Below are 16,420 nucleotides of genomic sequence, written 5' to 3'. Positions count from 1 at the left end.
TGCCCCGTCTCCTCTCGCCCTGTATACCTTGTTGCCCCGTCTCCTCTCGCCCTGTATACCTTGTTGCCCCGTCTCCTCTCGCCCTGTATACCTTGTTGCCCCGTCTCCTCTCGCCCTGTATACCTTGTTGCCCCGTCTCCTCTCGCCCTGTATACCTTGTTGCCCCCGTCTCCTCTCGCCTTGTATACCATGTTGCCCCCGTCTCCTCTCGCCCTGTATACCTTGTTGCCCCGTCTCCTCTCGCCCTGTATACCATGTTGCTCCCCGTCTCCTCTCGCCCTGTATACCTTGTTGCCCCGTCTCCTCTCGCCCTGTATACCATGTTGCCCCCGTCTCCTCTCGCCCTGTATACCTTGTTGCCCCGTCTCCTCTCGCCCTGTATACCATGTTGCTCCCCGTCTCCTCTCGCCCTGTATACCTTGTTGCCCCGTCTCCTCTCGCCCTGTATACCATGTTGCTCCCCGTCTCCTCTCGCCCTGTATACCTTGTTGCCCCGTCTCCTCTCGCCCTGTATACCTTGTTGCCCCGTCTCCTCTGGCCCTGTATTCTGTATACCATCTTGCTCCATCACCTTCTTCGTTGCCCCCTCCTTGTCCGGGGAGATCTCAGGAGGTTGAGTGAAGAAGTGATGAGGAAGGAGTGAAGATCGCGGAGCAGCCTCCCCCAGCGTCGCCCTCCCTGATGTGACTCCCGGCTGCTCACACGCTGACAGTCACCTCCGCAGACACAGACCATTTGTATGTCTTCCCCCTTTACTGCCCACTGGAGGGCAATAAGGACAATGCATCGTCCTAGTGGGGTGGGCAGCACCTTCTCCATAGACTCTCTGATTGGGACCCCAGCAGTGAGACCAGGACAGGTTCTGTACACCGGGTACCCCATGTTCATGCCCTACAGACCCCTGGTGATCCCTCCGTCCCCGCTGCCCCCCATGGCTCCCATGTCCTCATACTCTGAACGCCTGAATAACACTTTCTGTGCCAGTCTGGGGCAAGGGCTGCCCTCCATGGTGGCCCTCACCACGGCACTGCCCAGCTTCAGAGACCTGCCTGATGGATTTTATACTCAGGAACCTCAGAGCGGATCCCAGAACTCTGCAGATGGAAACAGACAGCAAGATTCTCACAAGACAGAGAAGAATCCCGAGCCTCCCGACTACTCTGAAGCATACCCCAGCCTGGCAGGTAAGTGACAGCCGCATGTAAAGAACTCGCAGGGAACGCCGTACCCAACCACCAAGAGTGAGACATGTCCTGGCACTGCGAGAGCAACAAAGAGTGTAGACACAGACCGTAAGAGACCGTCAAAGAGCGCCTGTGATAACCCTATAGCTGATACAGGTAGAGGGTCAGCCCCGACACTAGAGAGGTGAGGGTCAGCCCCGACACTAGAGAGGTGAGGGTCAGTCCCGACACTAGAGAGGTGAGGGTCAGTCCCGACACTAGAGAGGTGAGGGTCAGTCCCGACACTAGAGAGGTGAGGGTCAGTCCCGACACTAGAGAGGTGAGGGTCAGTCCCGACACTAGAGAGGTGAGGGTCAGTCCCGACACGAGAGGTGAGGGTCAGTCCCGACACAAGAGAGGTGAGGGTCAGCCCCGACACAAGAGAGGTGAGGGTCAGTCCCGACACAAGAGAGGTGAGGGTCAGCCCCGACACTAGAGAGGTGAGGGTCAGCCCCGACACTAGAGAGGTGAGGGTCAGTCCCGACACAAGAGAGGTGAGGGTCAGCCCCGACACTAGAGAGGTGAGGGTCAGCCCCGACACTAGAGAGGTGAGGGTCAGCCCCGACACTAGAGAGGTGAGGGTCAGCCCCGACACTAGAGAGGTGAGGGTCAGCCCCGACACAAGAGAAGTGAGGGTCAGCTACAAGAGAGAGGTGAGGGTCAGCCCCGACACAAGAGAGGTGAGGGTCAGCTACAAGAGAGAGGTGAGGGTCAGCCCCGACACAAGAGAGGTGAGGGTCAGCCCCGACACAAGAGAGGTGAGGGTCAGCCCCGACACAAGAGAGGTGAGGGTCAGCCCCGACACAAGAGAGGTGAGGGTCAGCCCGACACTAGAGAGGTGAGGGTCAGCCCCGACACAAGAGAGGTGAGGGTCAGCTACAAGAGAGAGGTGAGGGTCAGCCCCGACACAAGAGAGGTGAGGGTCAGTCCCGACACAAGAGAGGTGAGGGTCAGCCCCGACACAAGAGAGGTGAGGGTCAGCTACAAGAGAGAGGTGAGGGTCAGCTACAAGAGAGAGGTGAGGGTCAGCTACAAGAGAGAGGTGAGGGTCAGCCCCGACACAGGCGAGGGTCACCTACGAGACAGGTAAGTGTAATTTAGGATACAGATGAGGGTCAGCTACAAGAGAGTTGATACTGTTGTGTGTGTGGTTACAGGGGCGGGGGTTGTGGTGGTGGGGTGTGTGCACAGGTGAAGTGTGTTTGATGGTGGTGTTTGTTGGGGGGATTAGGTGTGTATGTATGGTGGAGGTGTGTGTGTGTGTAGGGGTGGTGAGGTGTTTGATGGTCGTGTTTGTTGGGGGGGGTTAGGTGGGGATGGTTGGTGGTGAGGTGTATGATGGTGGGGGTGTGGTGGTAAAGGTGAGGTGTAATTCCTATTTGTAATCGTGATTCCCCTCTATCTTATTCCTAGTCACAAGCCCGGCTCCCATCTCATTCTTAGTTGCTAGGTGTGTGTGTGGGGTGGTGGTAGGTGAAGAGGGGTGGTGAGGTGAGTTGTGGGTGATGGTGGGGGGGGGTGTTGGTTGAGAGCAGTCTGTGTTTTGGTGGTGTGTGTCGGGTGGTGGCATGTATGGTAGTAGGATGTGTGTGGTGGGGCTGAGGTTTGTACGTTATGGAGGGTGGTGATGTGAGCTAACATGGTTCCGTTGTATCTTATGTCTAGTCCCCAGCATGGCCCGCTTTTATTCTGATCCTCAGCAAGACTCCCCTATCATTTTTACCCCCCATAGTGGCTCCTTTCTCATTCCTAGTCCCCAGCGTGGCCCCCATAGTGGCTCCTCTCTCATTCCTGGTCCCCAGCGTGGCCCCCATAGTGGCTCCTCTCTCATTCCTGGTCCCCAGCGTGGCCCCCATAGTGGCTCCTTTCTCATTCCTAGTCCCCAGCGTGGCCCCCATAGTGGCTCCTTTCTCATTCCTAGTCCCCAGCGTGGCCCCCATAGTGGCTCCTCTCTCATTCCTAGTCCCCAGCGTGGCCCCCATAGTGGCTCCTTTCTCATTCCTAGTCCCCAGCGTGGCCCCCATAGTGGCTCCTCTCTCATTCCTGGTCCCCAGCATGGCCCCCATAGTGGCTCCTCTCTCATTCCTGGTCCCCAGCGTGGCCCCCATAGTGGCTCCTCTCTCATTCCTAGTCCCCAGCATGGCCCCCATAGTGGCTCCTCTCTCATTCCTAGTCCCCAGCGTGGCCCCCATAGTGGCTCCTCTCTCATTCCTGGTCCCCAGCATGGCCCCCATAGTGGCTCCTCTCTCATTCCTGGTCCCCAGCGTGGCCCCCATAGTGGCTCCTCTCTCATTCCTGGTCCCCAGCGTGGCCCCCATAGTGGTTCCTCTCTCATTCCTAGTCCCCAGCGTGGCCCCCATAGTGGCTCCTCTCTCATTCCTAGTCCCCAGCGTGGCCCCCATAGTGGCTCCTCTCTCATTCCTAGTCCCCAGCATGGCCCCCATAGTGGCTCCTCTCTCATTCCTGGTCTCCAGCGTGGCCCCCATAGTGGCTCCTCTCTCATTCCTGGTCCCCAGCGTGGCCCCCATAGTGGCTCCTCTCTCATTCCTGGTACTCCCCATCTATTTCTTATTGCTAGCATGATTTCCCCTCTATCTTATAGCTAGTCTTCAGCATAGCTCGGCTCTTATTACTTGTCTGCAATATGGCTCCCCTTCTCCTGGTTCCATCTTCTTATCCCCATACCAGTTTGGGACCCCGTCATAACGCCTTTAGATTCCTTTCCACAGCATTCCAGGTCCCCATCATTGCTCCTGATAAATCTCTAGTCCCTAGTGTGAATGCTACCTTATTTTTGGTCCCCTGCTTTGTTCCCCATCTCATGGATAGATCCCAGCATGGCTCCCTCTATGCCCCTGCTCCCCAGCATTGCTCCCTGTATGCCCCTGCTCCCCAGCATTGCTCCCTGTATGCCCCTGCTCCCCAGCATGGCTCCCTCTATGCCCCTGCTCCCCAGCATTGCTCCCTGTATGCCCCTGCTCCCCAGCATGGCTCCCTCTATGCCCCTGCTCCCCAGCATTGCTCCCTGTATGCCCCTGCTCCCCAGCATTGCTCCCTGTATGCCCCTGCTCCCCAGCATGGCTCCCTCTATGCCCCTGCTCCCCAGCATTGCTCCCTCTATGCCCCTGCTCCCCAGCATGGCTCCCTCTATGCCCCTGCTCCCCAGCATGGCTCCCTCTATGCCCCTGCTCCCCAGCATGGCTCCCTGTATGCCCCTGCTCCCCAGCATGGCTCCCTGTATGCCCCTGCTCCCCAGTATTCCTCCCTCTATGCCCCTGCTCCCCAGTGGCTCCCTCTATGCCCCTGCTCCCCAGTGGCTCCCTCTATGCCCCTGCTCCCCAGCATTGCTCCCTGTATGCCCCTGCTCCCCAGTATTCCTCCCTCTATGCCCCTGCTCCCCAGCATTGCTCCCTCTATGCCCCTGCTCCCCAGCATTGCTCCCTGTATGCCCCTGCTCCCCAGTGGCTCCCTCTATGCCCCTGCTCCCCAGCATGGCTCCCTGTATGCCCCTGCTCCCCAGCATGGCTCCCTGTATGCCCCTGCTCCCCAGCATTGCTCCCTGTATGCCCCTGCTCCCCAGTGGCTCCCTCTATGCCCCTGCTCCCCAGCATTCCTCCCTCTATGCCCCTGCTCCCCAGCATGGCTCCCTCTATGCCCCTGCTCCCCAGTATTCCTCCCTCTATGCCCCTGCTCCCCAGTGGCTCCCTCTATGCCCCTGCTCCCCAGCATGGCTCCCTCTATGCCCCTGCTCCCCAGTATTCCTCCCTCTATGCCCCTGCTCCCCAGCATGGCTCCCTCTATGCCCCTGCTCCCCAGCATGGCTCCCTGTATGCCCCTGCTCCCCAGCATTGCTCCCTGTATGCCCCTGCTCCCCAGTATTCCTCCCTCTATGCCCCTGCTCCCCAGCATTGCTCCCTCTATGCCCCTGCTCCCCAGCATTGCTCCCTGTATGCCCCTGCTCCCCAGTGGCTCCCTCTATGCCCCTGCTCCCCAGCATGGCTCCCTGTATGCCCCTGCTCCCCAGCATGGCTCCCTGTATGCCCCTGCTCCCCAGCATTGCTCCCTGTATGCCCCTGCTCCCCAGTGGCTCCCTCTATGCCCCTGCTCCCCAGCATTCCTCCCTCTATGCCCCTGCTCCCCAGCATGGCTCCCTGTATGCCCCTGCTCCCCAGTATTCCTCCCTCTATGCCCCTGCTCCCCAGTGGCTCCCTCTATGCCCCTGCTCCCCAGCATGGCTCCCTCTATGCCCCTGCTCCCCAGTATTCCTCCCTCTATGCCCCTGCTCCCCAGCATGGCTCCCTCTATGCCCCTGCTCCCCAGCATGGCTCCCTGTATGCCCCTGCTCCCCAGCATTGCTCCCTGTATGCCCCTGCTCCCCAGCATGGCTCCCTCTATGCCCCTGCTCCCCAGCATTGCTCCCTCTATGCCCCTGCTCCCCAGCATGGCTCCCTGTATGCCCCTGCTCCCCAGCATGGCTCCCTCTATGCCCCTGCTCCCCAGCATGGCTCCCTCTATGCCCCTGCTCCCCAGCATGGCTCCCTGTATGCCCCTGCTCCCCAGTATTCCTCCCTCTATGCCCCTGCTCCCCAGTGGCTCCCTCTATGCCCCTGCTCCCCAGTGGCTCCCTCTATGCCCCTGCTCCCCAGCATTGCTCCCTGTATGCCCCTGCTCCCCAGTATTCCTCCCTCTATGCCCCTGCTCCCCAGCATTGCTCCCTCTATGCCCCTGCTCCCCAGCATGGCTCCCTCTATGCCCCTGCTCCCCAGCATGGCTCCCTGTATGCCCCTGCTCCCCAGCATGGCTCCCTGTATGCCCCTGCTCCCCAGTATTCCTCCCTGTATGCCCCTGCTCCCCAGCATTGCTCCCAGTATGCCCCTGCTCCCCAGCATTTCTCCCTCTATGCCCCTGCTCCCCAGTATTCCTCCCTCTATGCCCCTGCTCCCCAGCATGGCTCCCTCTATGCCCCTGCTCCCCAGCATTGCTCCCTCTATGCCCCTGCTCCCCAGCATTGCTCCCTCTATGCCCCAGCTCCCCAGCATTCCTCCCTCTATGCCCCTGCTCCCAGCATGGCTCCCTCTATGCCCCTGCTCCCCAGCATTCCTCCCTCTATGCCCCTGCTCCCCAGCATGGCTCCCTCTATGCTCCTGCTCCCCAGCATGGCTCCCTCTATGCCCCTGCTCCCCAGCATTGCTCCCTCTATGCTCCTGCTCCCCAGCATGGCTCCCGCTATGCCCCTGCTCCCCAGCATGGCTCCCGCTATGCCCCTGCTCCCCAGCATGGCTCCCGCTATGCCCCTGCTCCCCAGCATGGCTCCCTCTATGCCCCTGCTCCCCAGCATTCCTCCCTCTATGCCCCTGCTCCCCAGCATGGCTCCCTCTATGCCCCTGCTCCCCAGCATTGCTCCCTCTATGCCCCTGCTCCCCAGCATTGCTCCCTCTATGCCCCTGCTCCCCAGCATTCCTCCCTCTATGCCCCTGCTCCCCAGCATTGCTCCCTATATGCCCCTGCTCCCCAGCATGGCTCCCTCTATGCCCCTGCTCCCCAGCATGGCTCCCTCTATGCCCCTGCTCCCCAGCATGGCTCCCTCTATGCCCCTGCTCCCCAGCATGGCTACCTCTATGCCCCTGCTCCCCAGCATGGCTCCCTGTATGCCCCTGCTCCCCAGTATTCCTCCCTCTATGCCCCTGCTCCCCAGTGGCTCCCTCTATGCCCCTGCTCCCCAGTGGCTCCCTCTATGCCCCTGCTCCCCAGCATGGCTCCCTCTATGCCCCTGCTCCCCAGCATTGCTCCCTCTATGCCCCTGCTCCCCAGCATTGCTCCCTCTATGCCCCTGCTCCCCAGTATTCCTCCCTCTATGCCCCTGCTCCCCAGCATGGCTCCCGCTATGCCCCTGCTCCCCAGCATGGCTCCCTGTATGCCCCTGCTCCCCAGCATTCCTCCCTCTATGCCCCTGCTCCCCAGCATGGCTCCCGCTATGCCCCTGCTCCCCAGCATGGCTCCCTGTATGCCCCTGCTCCCCAGCATTCCTCCCTCTATGCCCCTGCTCCCCAGCATGGCTCCCTCTATGCCCCTGCTCCCCAGCATGGCTCCCTCTATGCCCCTGCTCCCCAGCATTGCTCCCTCTATGCCCCTGCTCCCCAGCATTGCTCCCTGTATGCCCCTGCTCCCCAGCATTCCTCCCTCTATGCCCCTGCTCCCCAGCATGGCTCCCTCTATGCCCCTGCTCCCCAGCATGGCTCCCGCTATGCCCCTGCTCCCCAGCATTGCTCCCTGTATGCCCCTGCTCCCCAGCATTTCTCCCTCTATGCCCCTGCTCCCCAGCATTGCTCCCTGTATGCCCCTGCTCCCCAGCATTCCTCCCTCTATGCCCCTGCTCCCCAGCATTCCTCCCTCTATGCCCCTGCTCCCCAGCATTGCTCCCTCTATGCCCCTGCTCCCCAGCATTCCTCCCTCTATGCCCCTGCTCCCCAGCATTGCTCCCTCTATGCCCCTGCTCCCCAGCATTTCTCCCTCTATGCCCCTGCTCCCCAGCATTCCTCCCTCTATGCCCCTGCTCCCCAGCATGGCTCCCGCTATGCCCCTGCTCCCCAGCATTGCTCCCTGTATGCCCCTGCTCCCCAGCATTTCTCCCTCTATGCCCCTGCTCCCCAGCATGGCTCCCTCTATGCCTCTGCTCCCCAGCATGGCTCCTCTCTCCCTCTGCATCGTTCCCTGTATACTGTCCGGACCATTGTCTGTATACTCTACGCACCATTGTCTCTATACCCTCTGCACCGTTCCCTATATACCCTCTGCACCATTGTCTGTATACCCTCTGCATTGTTCCCCGTATACTCTATGCACTATTGTCTGTATACCCTCTGCATTGTTCCCTGTATACTCTATGCACTATTGTCTGTATACCCTCTGCACCGTTCCCTGTATACTGTCCGGACCATTGTCTGTATACCCTCTGCACCGTTCCCTGTATACTGTCCGGACCATTGTCTGTATACCCTCTGCACCATTCCCTGTATACTCTACGCACCATTGTCTGTATACCCTCTGCACCGTTCCCCGTATACTCTACGCACCATTGTCTGTATACCCTCTGCACCGTTCCCCGTATACTCTACGCACCATTGTCTGTATACCCTCTGCACCGTTCCCTCTATACTCTACGCACCATTGTCTGTATACCCTCTGCACCGTTCCCCGTATACTCTACGCACCATTGTCTGTATACCCTCTGCACCGTTCCCTGTATACTGTCCGGACCATTGTCTCTATACCCTCTGCACCGTTCCCTATATACCCTCTGCACCATTGCCTGTATACCCTCTGCACCGTTCCCTGTATACTGTCCGGACCATTGTCTGTATACCCTCTGCACCGTTCCCTGTATACTCTACGCACCATTGTCTGTATACCCTCTGCACCGTTCCCCGTATACTCTACGCACCATTGTCTGTATACCCTCTGCACCGTTCCCTGTATACTCTACGCACCATTGTCTGTATACCCTCTGCACCATTCCCTGTATACTGTCCGGACCATTGTCTGTATACCCTCTGCACCATTCCCTGTATACTCTACGCACCATTGTCTGTATACCCTCTGCACCGTTCCCCGTATACTCTACGCACCATTGTCTGTATACCCTCTGCACCGTTCCCTGTATACTCTACGCACCATTGTCTGTATACCCTCTGCACCATTCCCTGTATACTCTACGCACCATTGTCTGTATACCCTCTGCACCGTTCCCTGTATACTCTACGCACCATTGTCTGTATACCCTCTGCACCGTTCCCTGTATACTGTCCGGACCATTGTCTGTATACCCTCCGCACTATTGTCTGTATACTCTACGCACCATTGTCTGTATACCCTCCGCACTATTGTCTGTATACTCTACGCACCATTGTCTGTATACCCTCCGCACCGTTCCCCGTATACTCTACGCACCATTGTCTCTATACCCTCCGCACCGTTCCCTGTATACCCTCCGCACCATTGTCTGTATACTCTACGCACCATTGTCTGTATACCCTCTGCACCGTTCCCTGTATACCCTCCTCACTATTGTCTGTATACCCTCTGCACCGTTCTCTGTATACTCTACGCACCATTGTCTGTATACCCTCCGCACTATTGTCTGTATACTCTACGCACCATTGTCTGTATACCCTCCGCACCGTTCCCCGTATACTCTACGCACCATTGTCTGTATACCCTCCGCACCGTTCCCCGTATACTCTACGCACCATTGTCTCTATACCCTCTGCACCGTTCCCTGTATACCCTCCTCACTATTGTCTGTATACCCTCTGCACCGTTCTCTGTATACTGTCCGGACCATTGTCTGTATACCCTCCGCACTATTGTCTGTACACTCTACGCACCATTGTCTGTATACCCTCTGCACCGTTCCCTGTATACCCTCCGCACCATTGTCTGTATACTCTACGCACCATTGTCTGTATACCCTCTGCACCGTTCCCTGTATACCCTCCGCACTATTGTCTGTATACCCTCTGCACCGTTCCCTGTATACCCTCCGCACCATTGTCTGTATACCCTCTGCACCGTTCCCTGTATACCCTCCGCACCATTGTCTGTATACCCTCCGCACCATTGTCTGTATACCCTCTGCACCGTTCCCTGTATACCCTCCGCACCATTGTCTGTATACCCTCTGCACCGTTCCCTTATACTCTCCGCCCCACTACATGGGAAAACCCCACAATGCTGGCAGTAGGATCCTGGCCCCAGCTAGTCTAACCCTGATGACCGGACATCACTAATATGGATTACACTGAAACTGATGACTGGATTTCATGGTGTGCTCCGTCTGGCTTCTGTACAGAAGGGCTCCGATCATGAGAGGGCGGCGGGTGTAATAACGCAACATTGAGTTTTTCCTCTGCTGCCACCAAGAGGTCAGTAAGCCGCGGCTAATGGAGACTTAATAGTGATGATACATGCGAGTATCTCTAATGCAGGAGAATGGTGATCTGCTTCCTCAACCAACCACAACCATTAGAGGGATCACTGAGCTGAGGAACCAGGTGGGGACCAAGGGCAAGACCATCTTCCATTTCCTCTATGTGACCCCTGCAGTTTGTGATACTTCTCGTGTGCTTTGCTTTATTTACTGGTTATGTCTTTGCTTTACAGGAGATGCCAAGCTGTACAGCTCAGATGAAGAGAAGATGGGAGGAAAAAATTCTGAAGCGGGTTGCAGTGACCATGAGGAAGAGGAGACTTCGGGAGAAAGCTGCGATGAAAACCTTCCAGATCAAGGGAACAGCCCAACGAGGCCCAGGCTTAAGGGAAAGAGTGCCTCTCCGGACCCCGGCAGAGATGGCGCAGGGACTCCTGGGAAAAGCCGAAGACGTCGGACAGCATTCACCAGCGAGCAACTCTTGGAACTTGAAAAGGAATTTCACTGTAAGAAGTACCTGTCCCTCACCGAGAGGTCTCAGATTGCCCACACCCTTAAACTCAGTGAAGTACAGGTGAAAATATGGTTTCAGAACCGCAGAGCAAAATGGAAACGCATTAAAGCTGGGAATGTCAGCAGCCGCGCAGGGGAGCCTGTGCGTAACCCCAAAATTGTGGTACCTATCCCTGTTCACGTCAACCGCTTCACTGTCAGGACCCAGCAGATGGAGGGAGCTCGACCATAGGGATTGAATGTAGAGGTAAAAGGTCGCACAATAATGAAGAAGAAGGGACAAGAGAAAAACAAGGGACTGCTGGACTCCTTGTGACCCCAAGCTTTCTGGAATCACCATTGCCCCTCGTCGTCATCATCATCATCACTTCTGTACTGTTATACAGAGTCAAAAACCAGCACCTAGTGACAAACTAGAAAATTGTATGTAAAATGACATCTCGGTCTGTTGCGGCTTCTGATATGCAGCCATAGTGATGACCGCCTCACATAGTGGGATTTCCTGTCTGGATGGTAGATCAGGGCAGCCAAGTTCTTTCTAACCTCTAGGTCAGCTTGGGACAAAGACAGCCCCTTTAATCACAGCTCTAGCTTTAAATGCTTCATTACAGGACAGGCTTCCTGGATACTCCATCATCTCCGCACACATCCACTGGACCATCCATGAGGAAGCAGATGCAGGAGGAGACGTACTCACACCGGCTCACAATTACTACTTCTGACCTAAGACAGTGGGACCCAGTCATCCCACATGGTGGACCTGATGGTCGTACATGTTACTGTTTGTAACACACGGACAGAGGTGATATATATTGGGGAAGTGAAGGGCCCCATTCTGTTCCTTGGATCTCCTCACACTGCAATGATACCAAACGTCCCATATATGATAAATCCCAAGAGCAGGTTTACAAAGGGTGAAATAAAGGTGGCTGCATGGACATGTGTGACAGCAATTACTTCATCTTGTCTGTCATTCAAGTTGACCCTTAAACTGACTTGACTTTTCGACTTGGACTGAACACATACACAGTAGGTGAAGGGGCTTCAGCTAGTTCCATCTGCTATGACATTTCTTCTTCCAGGTACTGGTTTGCATTAGGTCATGAGGGAAACATTGTAGTCCATGGAAATAGGCAATATGGGTCCTTATCTTCCCCATAGTGGCCTGAAGAACAGATACACTGAGGATTTGCTGGAAAGTTCAGAAAGTTTTGGGCACCAGTACAAAAGGTCACTGCCAGGAACACATCAGGTCTGTAAGTTCTCCTCTTGATCTCTCATTAATTACAGTAAGACACCCCAATCTTGTCTTCTACCTCCCTGTCCTGATGGGTTGTAGGCTTACTGCAGTCTATGGACTGAGCCGGGGGTGACTACAGGTCTACACGAGGAGGCGCAATGCTCACATCCTTCATTTATCAATTTCTATTTTTCTCTTTTGGGCAATTTTATGTGTTTGACCAATGGTAATCTGCCAACATAATGGATTCATCATGACTTCGATGCCCGGATGGAGTCTGCTAGCCGGACATCCTTTGGATTTTTCCCATGATTGGCTACCACCACCTCCTTATACACAGCAGAATTTATGTCTCAGAAAAGTACTGAAATTAAGTTTTACTAACCTGTCAGGTCCTGGGGTCAGATTGTGAGGACCTGAAGACTTCTCCTTAAAGTGACCCTGTCCCCCCCTTTGTGCATTCTGACATCTCTACACAGGTGTAAAGGGTAAATCTTGCGTTTTTCATACCTTATTTCATATCATATGTCATGGTGCTTGTTCAAGTAAAAAGTGTCCTTTTATCAACTTCAGCCCTGGCCAGCCTGTTCCAATGGCCGGCGAGGGGGCGGGGGTCAACGGTGCTGTTGTGGGCGGGGATAAGTGGCGCTAATGCCGTGAGGCCACGCCCACTTAATACGATCTGCAGTTGATAAAAGGACACTTTTTACTTGAACGAGCACCATGACATATGATATGAAATAAGGTATGAAAACCACAAAATTTACCCTTTACACCCGTGTAGAGATGTCAGAATGCACAAAGGGGGGGACAGGGTCACTTTAAAGTTGGTAAAAACTGACACCAAAATGATGGTTCATTGGCTGAAAATGAGCGACGGTTTAGCTAACTGGTGACTGTATCTGAAAATCTTTTGTTTTGATCATTAATCAGGTGACTGTTCATGTAACCAATTCTGTACAATGTCTATGGCCACCTCAAAGCAAATCGATCACCAACACAACACCTATAGATTTGTGGAAGTGGCTGATAGGCCCGGCCGCGCTGAATTCAATGGTGCGCTTCTTATGATCCACCGTATTTTTCCAGAGACACCACCCCATTTTTATACATGTAAATTAGCAAATCTGGTGCTCTGGAGGCGGGGCCACTGCTTTCCTTTCCCACCAATGATGCAGTCTAATGAATCTAATCTTTAGCCTGATGACTGGCCAATTTACAGATCTAAAAATGATGGCCCCAGAATGGTGGAGTATAAAGAAAAGTGCACCACTAAATGCAGTGCCCCAGGGCCTATTATCCAGCAGCATAAAGGTCCAGGGTTGGTGATCAATTCAGTTCACGTTTTCTGCCACCTAGTGAGGGAATCTACATAAAGTCAGGAAGGGTGTCACATATGTCGGTGTAGGAAACCACATAGATAAATGCTTCAATTCTGAAACTCTAGCACAGGGATGGGGCCCTCCAGCTCCACTGTCCAGGCATGATAGGAATTGTAGTTTTGCAACAGCTGGAGGACCAAAGGTTCCTATCAGCTCAAGGCTGTGACAAAGTCCTGACACAAGGGATGGTTCTAAGTTGAGCTGAAGAGGACAATGGAGACCACCACTCCTCATACTCCTATACCTGTGTCTGTATAGAAGCGTCCTGGTCTGTACAGGAGGTGAGGCCGTGTTTGGGTGGTGGGGGAGCACTCATCTGGCTGCGTGATGAGTCACATCTCAATGCTACTACCACTTGTCATAGCTGAAGGTGTTAATGAATTCCATGGTACTTGTAATCAAGGCAGCCTGTCTGTAGGGTGATTAAGAAGCCCCCTAGGGCTTTCCCATCCACGGCTTCCTCTTTCCATTCCTGCACAGAAAGGGAGGGGGGAGGGGCAAAGTGTTAGCAACAAAAAGTAAAAGTAAAAGGGAAAATGTATAAAGCAATATGAACACAAGAACATAGAGTCTAAAGTCACAGGGTGCTATGGGAGGAAGGCTTCAAAGTGCGGCAAGAGCAGGCTATCGCCAGAGGCAGGTGGTCCGACTACAGAAGCCAAGGAAGAAGGCTGGATGGGTTCATGGACCACCAGAAAAGGTAGAGAAATGTAGTCACTAAGATGCAGGCCAAACATACTTACCCCTCAGTTACAGCTGATCCTATATCTTATATAATACTCCAGAAAGCCCATAAGGGCAACAGAAGAATCACATGTTTACCTGTAACCTAAAGTGTTAATAAAATGTAACATATTGCTTTCATTCATCTATTTCCTGAGCATATACCGGGTCAATACAATGCAACGTTGGTGTCTCGTATTGTAGTAAATGCCAGTGGGCCAGTCCATCCAAGGTCAGAATACTATGTTACACAGCAGAGCACTGGCTCGGCTCATGGAGGCTTTATCTGGCACACTGACCCCGCACTGAGGAATAGGATAAAGTATCTTCACTCCATCTAGGTCATATTAGACTCTCCAATCTATTTGTTTCTGAATAGACTATTACAAAATGATAAAATAACCAATGTAAAATAAGAAATTTGCTTGCCCAACAAATGTCCTCTACTCTGGCCCTACTGGCTCTATGTAGGCCCAAGAGTGGGTGAGGCTGGGGGGGACGTAGACCCAAGAGTGCGTGAGGCTGGAGGGACGTAGGCCCAAGAGTGGGTGAGGCTGGGGGGACTTAGGCCCAAGAGTGGGTGAGGCTGGAGGGACGTAGGCCCAAGAGTGGGTGAGGCTGGAGGGCCGTAGGCCCAAGAGTGGGTGAGGCTGGAGGGACGTAGGCCCAAGAGTGGGTGAGGCTGGAGGGACGTAGGCCCAAGAGTGGGTGAGGCTGGAGGGACGTAGGCCCAAGAGTGGGTGAGGCTGGAGGGACGTAGGCCCAAGAGTGCGTGAGGCTGGAGGGACGTAGGCCCAAGAGTGCGTGAGGCTGGAGGGACGTAGGCCCAAGAGTGCGTGAGGCTGGAAGGACGTAGGCCCAAGAGTGCGTGAGGCTGGAGGGACGTAGGCCCAAGAGTGCGTGAGGCTGGAGGGACGTAGGCCCAAGAGTGCGTGAGGCTGGAGGGACGTAGGCCCAAGAGTGCGTGAGGCTGGAGGGACGTAGGCCCAAGAGTGCGTGAGGCTGGAGGGACGTAGGCCCAAGAGTGCGTGAGGCTGGAGGGACGTAGGCCCAAGAGTGCGTGAGGCTGGAGGGACGTAGGCCAAGAGTGCGTGAGGCTGGAGGGACGTAGGCCCAAGCGTGCGTGAGGCTGGAGGGACGTAGACCCAAGAGTGCGTGAGGCTGGAGGGACGTAGGCCCAAGAGTGCGTGAGGCTGGAGGGACGTAGGCCCAAGAGTGCGTGAGGCTGGAGGGACGTAGGCCCAAGAGTGCGTGAGGCTGGAGGGACGTAGGCCCAAGAGTGCGTGAGGCTGGAGGGACATAGGCCCAAGAGTGCGTGAGGCTGGAGGGATGTAGACCCAAGAGTGGGTGAGGCTGGACTGACGTAGACCCAAGAGTGTGTGAGGCTGGAGGGACGTAGGCCCAAGAGTGCGTGAGGCTGGAGGGATGTAGGCCCAAGAGTGTGTGAGGCTGGAGAGACGTAGGCCCAAGAGTGGGTGAGGCTGGAAGGACGTAGGCCCAAGAGTGGGTGAGGCTGGAAGGACGTAGGCCCAAGAGTGGGTGAGGCTGGGGGGATGTAGGCCCAAGAGTGTGTGAGGCTGGAGGGATGTAGACCCAAGAGTGTGTGAGACTGGAGGGACGTGGACCCAAGAGTGTGTGAGACTGGAGGGACGTGGACCCAAGAGTGTGTGAGGCTGTAGGGACGTAGGCCCAAGAGTGGATGAGGCTGGAGGGACTTAGACCCAAGAGGGGATGAGGCTGGAGGAATTTGTGATGATGGGGGAGCATAGAACTAATAAATAGGGGTGAAGTAACATAGACCTAGAGGTCCTATTATACGGAGCGTTTTTTAACGATAATAACGATCATAAGCTAGATTGTTTATCGTTAACCTGAAATCGTTCACCATATTACACAGAACGATGGTCGTTAGATACAGTCGTTACTATGATCGTTTACTCCTTCTGATCCCGGCAAAACAATGAACACTGTGCAATTACACTGAACGATTAGTGAAAAAATGCTGAAATTGAGCAAACAAATGAGGAATTACAGCGATTAGCAAAGATTAACGATAATTTTAGGTTCAGATCCAAATCAACCATGATTGGCAAACAAACGATCGTTGCCAGCAATTACACAGGACAATTATCGCTTAAATTCGAACCAAAAAAAAACGATTTTTCGCACGATAATCGTCCCGTGTAAACACAGACCCAGAAGTAAACATGGAGTAACATAGGCCCAAGAATGCGTGAGGCTGTAGGAACATAGTTCCAGAAGGGGGAGAGGCTGGAGAAACATAGATCCAATAGATATGGGTAGAAGAATGTAGACCCAAGAGGGGATGAGCTTGAAGTAATATAAAAATAAGTGAGGATGGAGGAATGTAGATCCAAGAACAGGTTAAGGATGGAGTAACATAAACCCAGAG

At 54.9% G+C, this 16,420-nt stretch overlaps 1 protein-coding gene across 1 annotated transcript; it reads left to right on the top strand.

Moving 5' to 3' along the window:
* Positions 1-781: 781 nt before the first annotated feature.
* GBX1 (gastrulation brain homeobox 1) lies at positions 782-10,894 on the top strand. The gene is made up of 2 exons (XM_069960666.1): positions 782-1,184; positions 10,383-10,894. Exons 1-2 carry the CDS (start codon positions 782-784, stop codon positions 10,892-10,894), a joined length of 915 nt encoding a protein of 304 aa, XP_069816767.1.
* The last annotated feature ends 5,526 nt before the right edge of the window (positions 10,895-16,420 follow it).

Source organism: Dendropsophus ebraccatus, chromosome 2, assembly GCF_027789765.1.
Source record: "Dendropsophus ebraccatus isolate aDenEbr1 chromosome 2, aDenEbr1.pat, whole genome shotgun sequence".
NCBI lineage: Eukaryota > Metazoa > Chordata > Amphibia > Anura > Hylidae > Dendropsophus > Dendropsophus ebraccatus.
The sequence above is the reverse complement of the archived record's forward strand: the minus strand, read 5'-3'. Positions and strand labels throughout refer to the sequence as shown.

What these genes read in the sequence shown, in the direction of transcription:
- GBX1 (XM_069960666.1), top strand. Translation starts at nt 782, where the DNA reads ATGCATCGTCCTAGTGGGGTGGGCAGCACCTTCTCCATAGACTCTCTG. An exon ending in AGCATACCCCAGCCTGGCAG is followed by an intron (nt 1,185 to 10,382) that starts GTAAGTGACAGC and finishes TTTGCTTTACAG; the next exon opens with GAGATGCCAAGCTGTACAGC.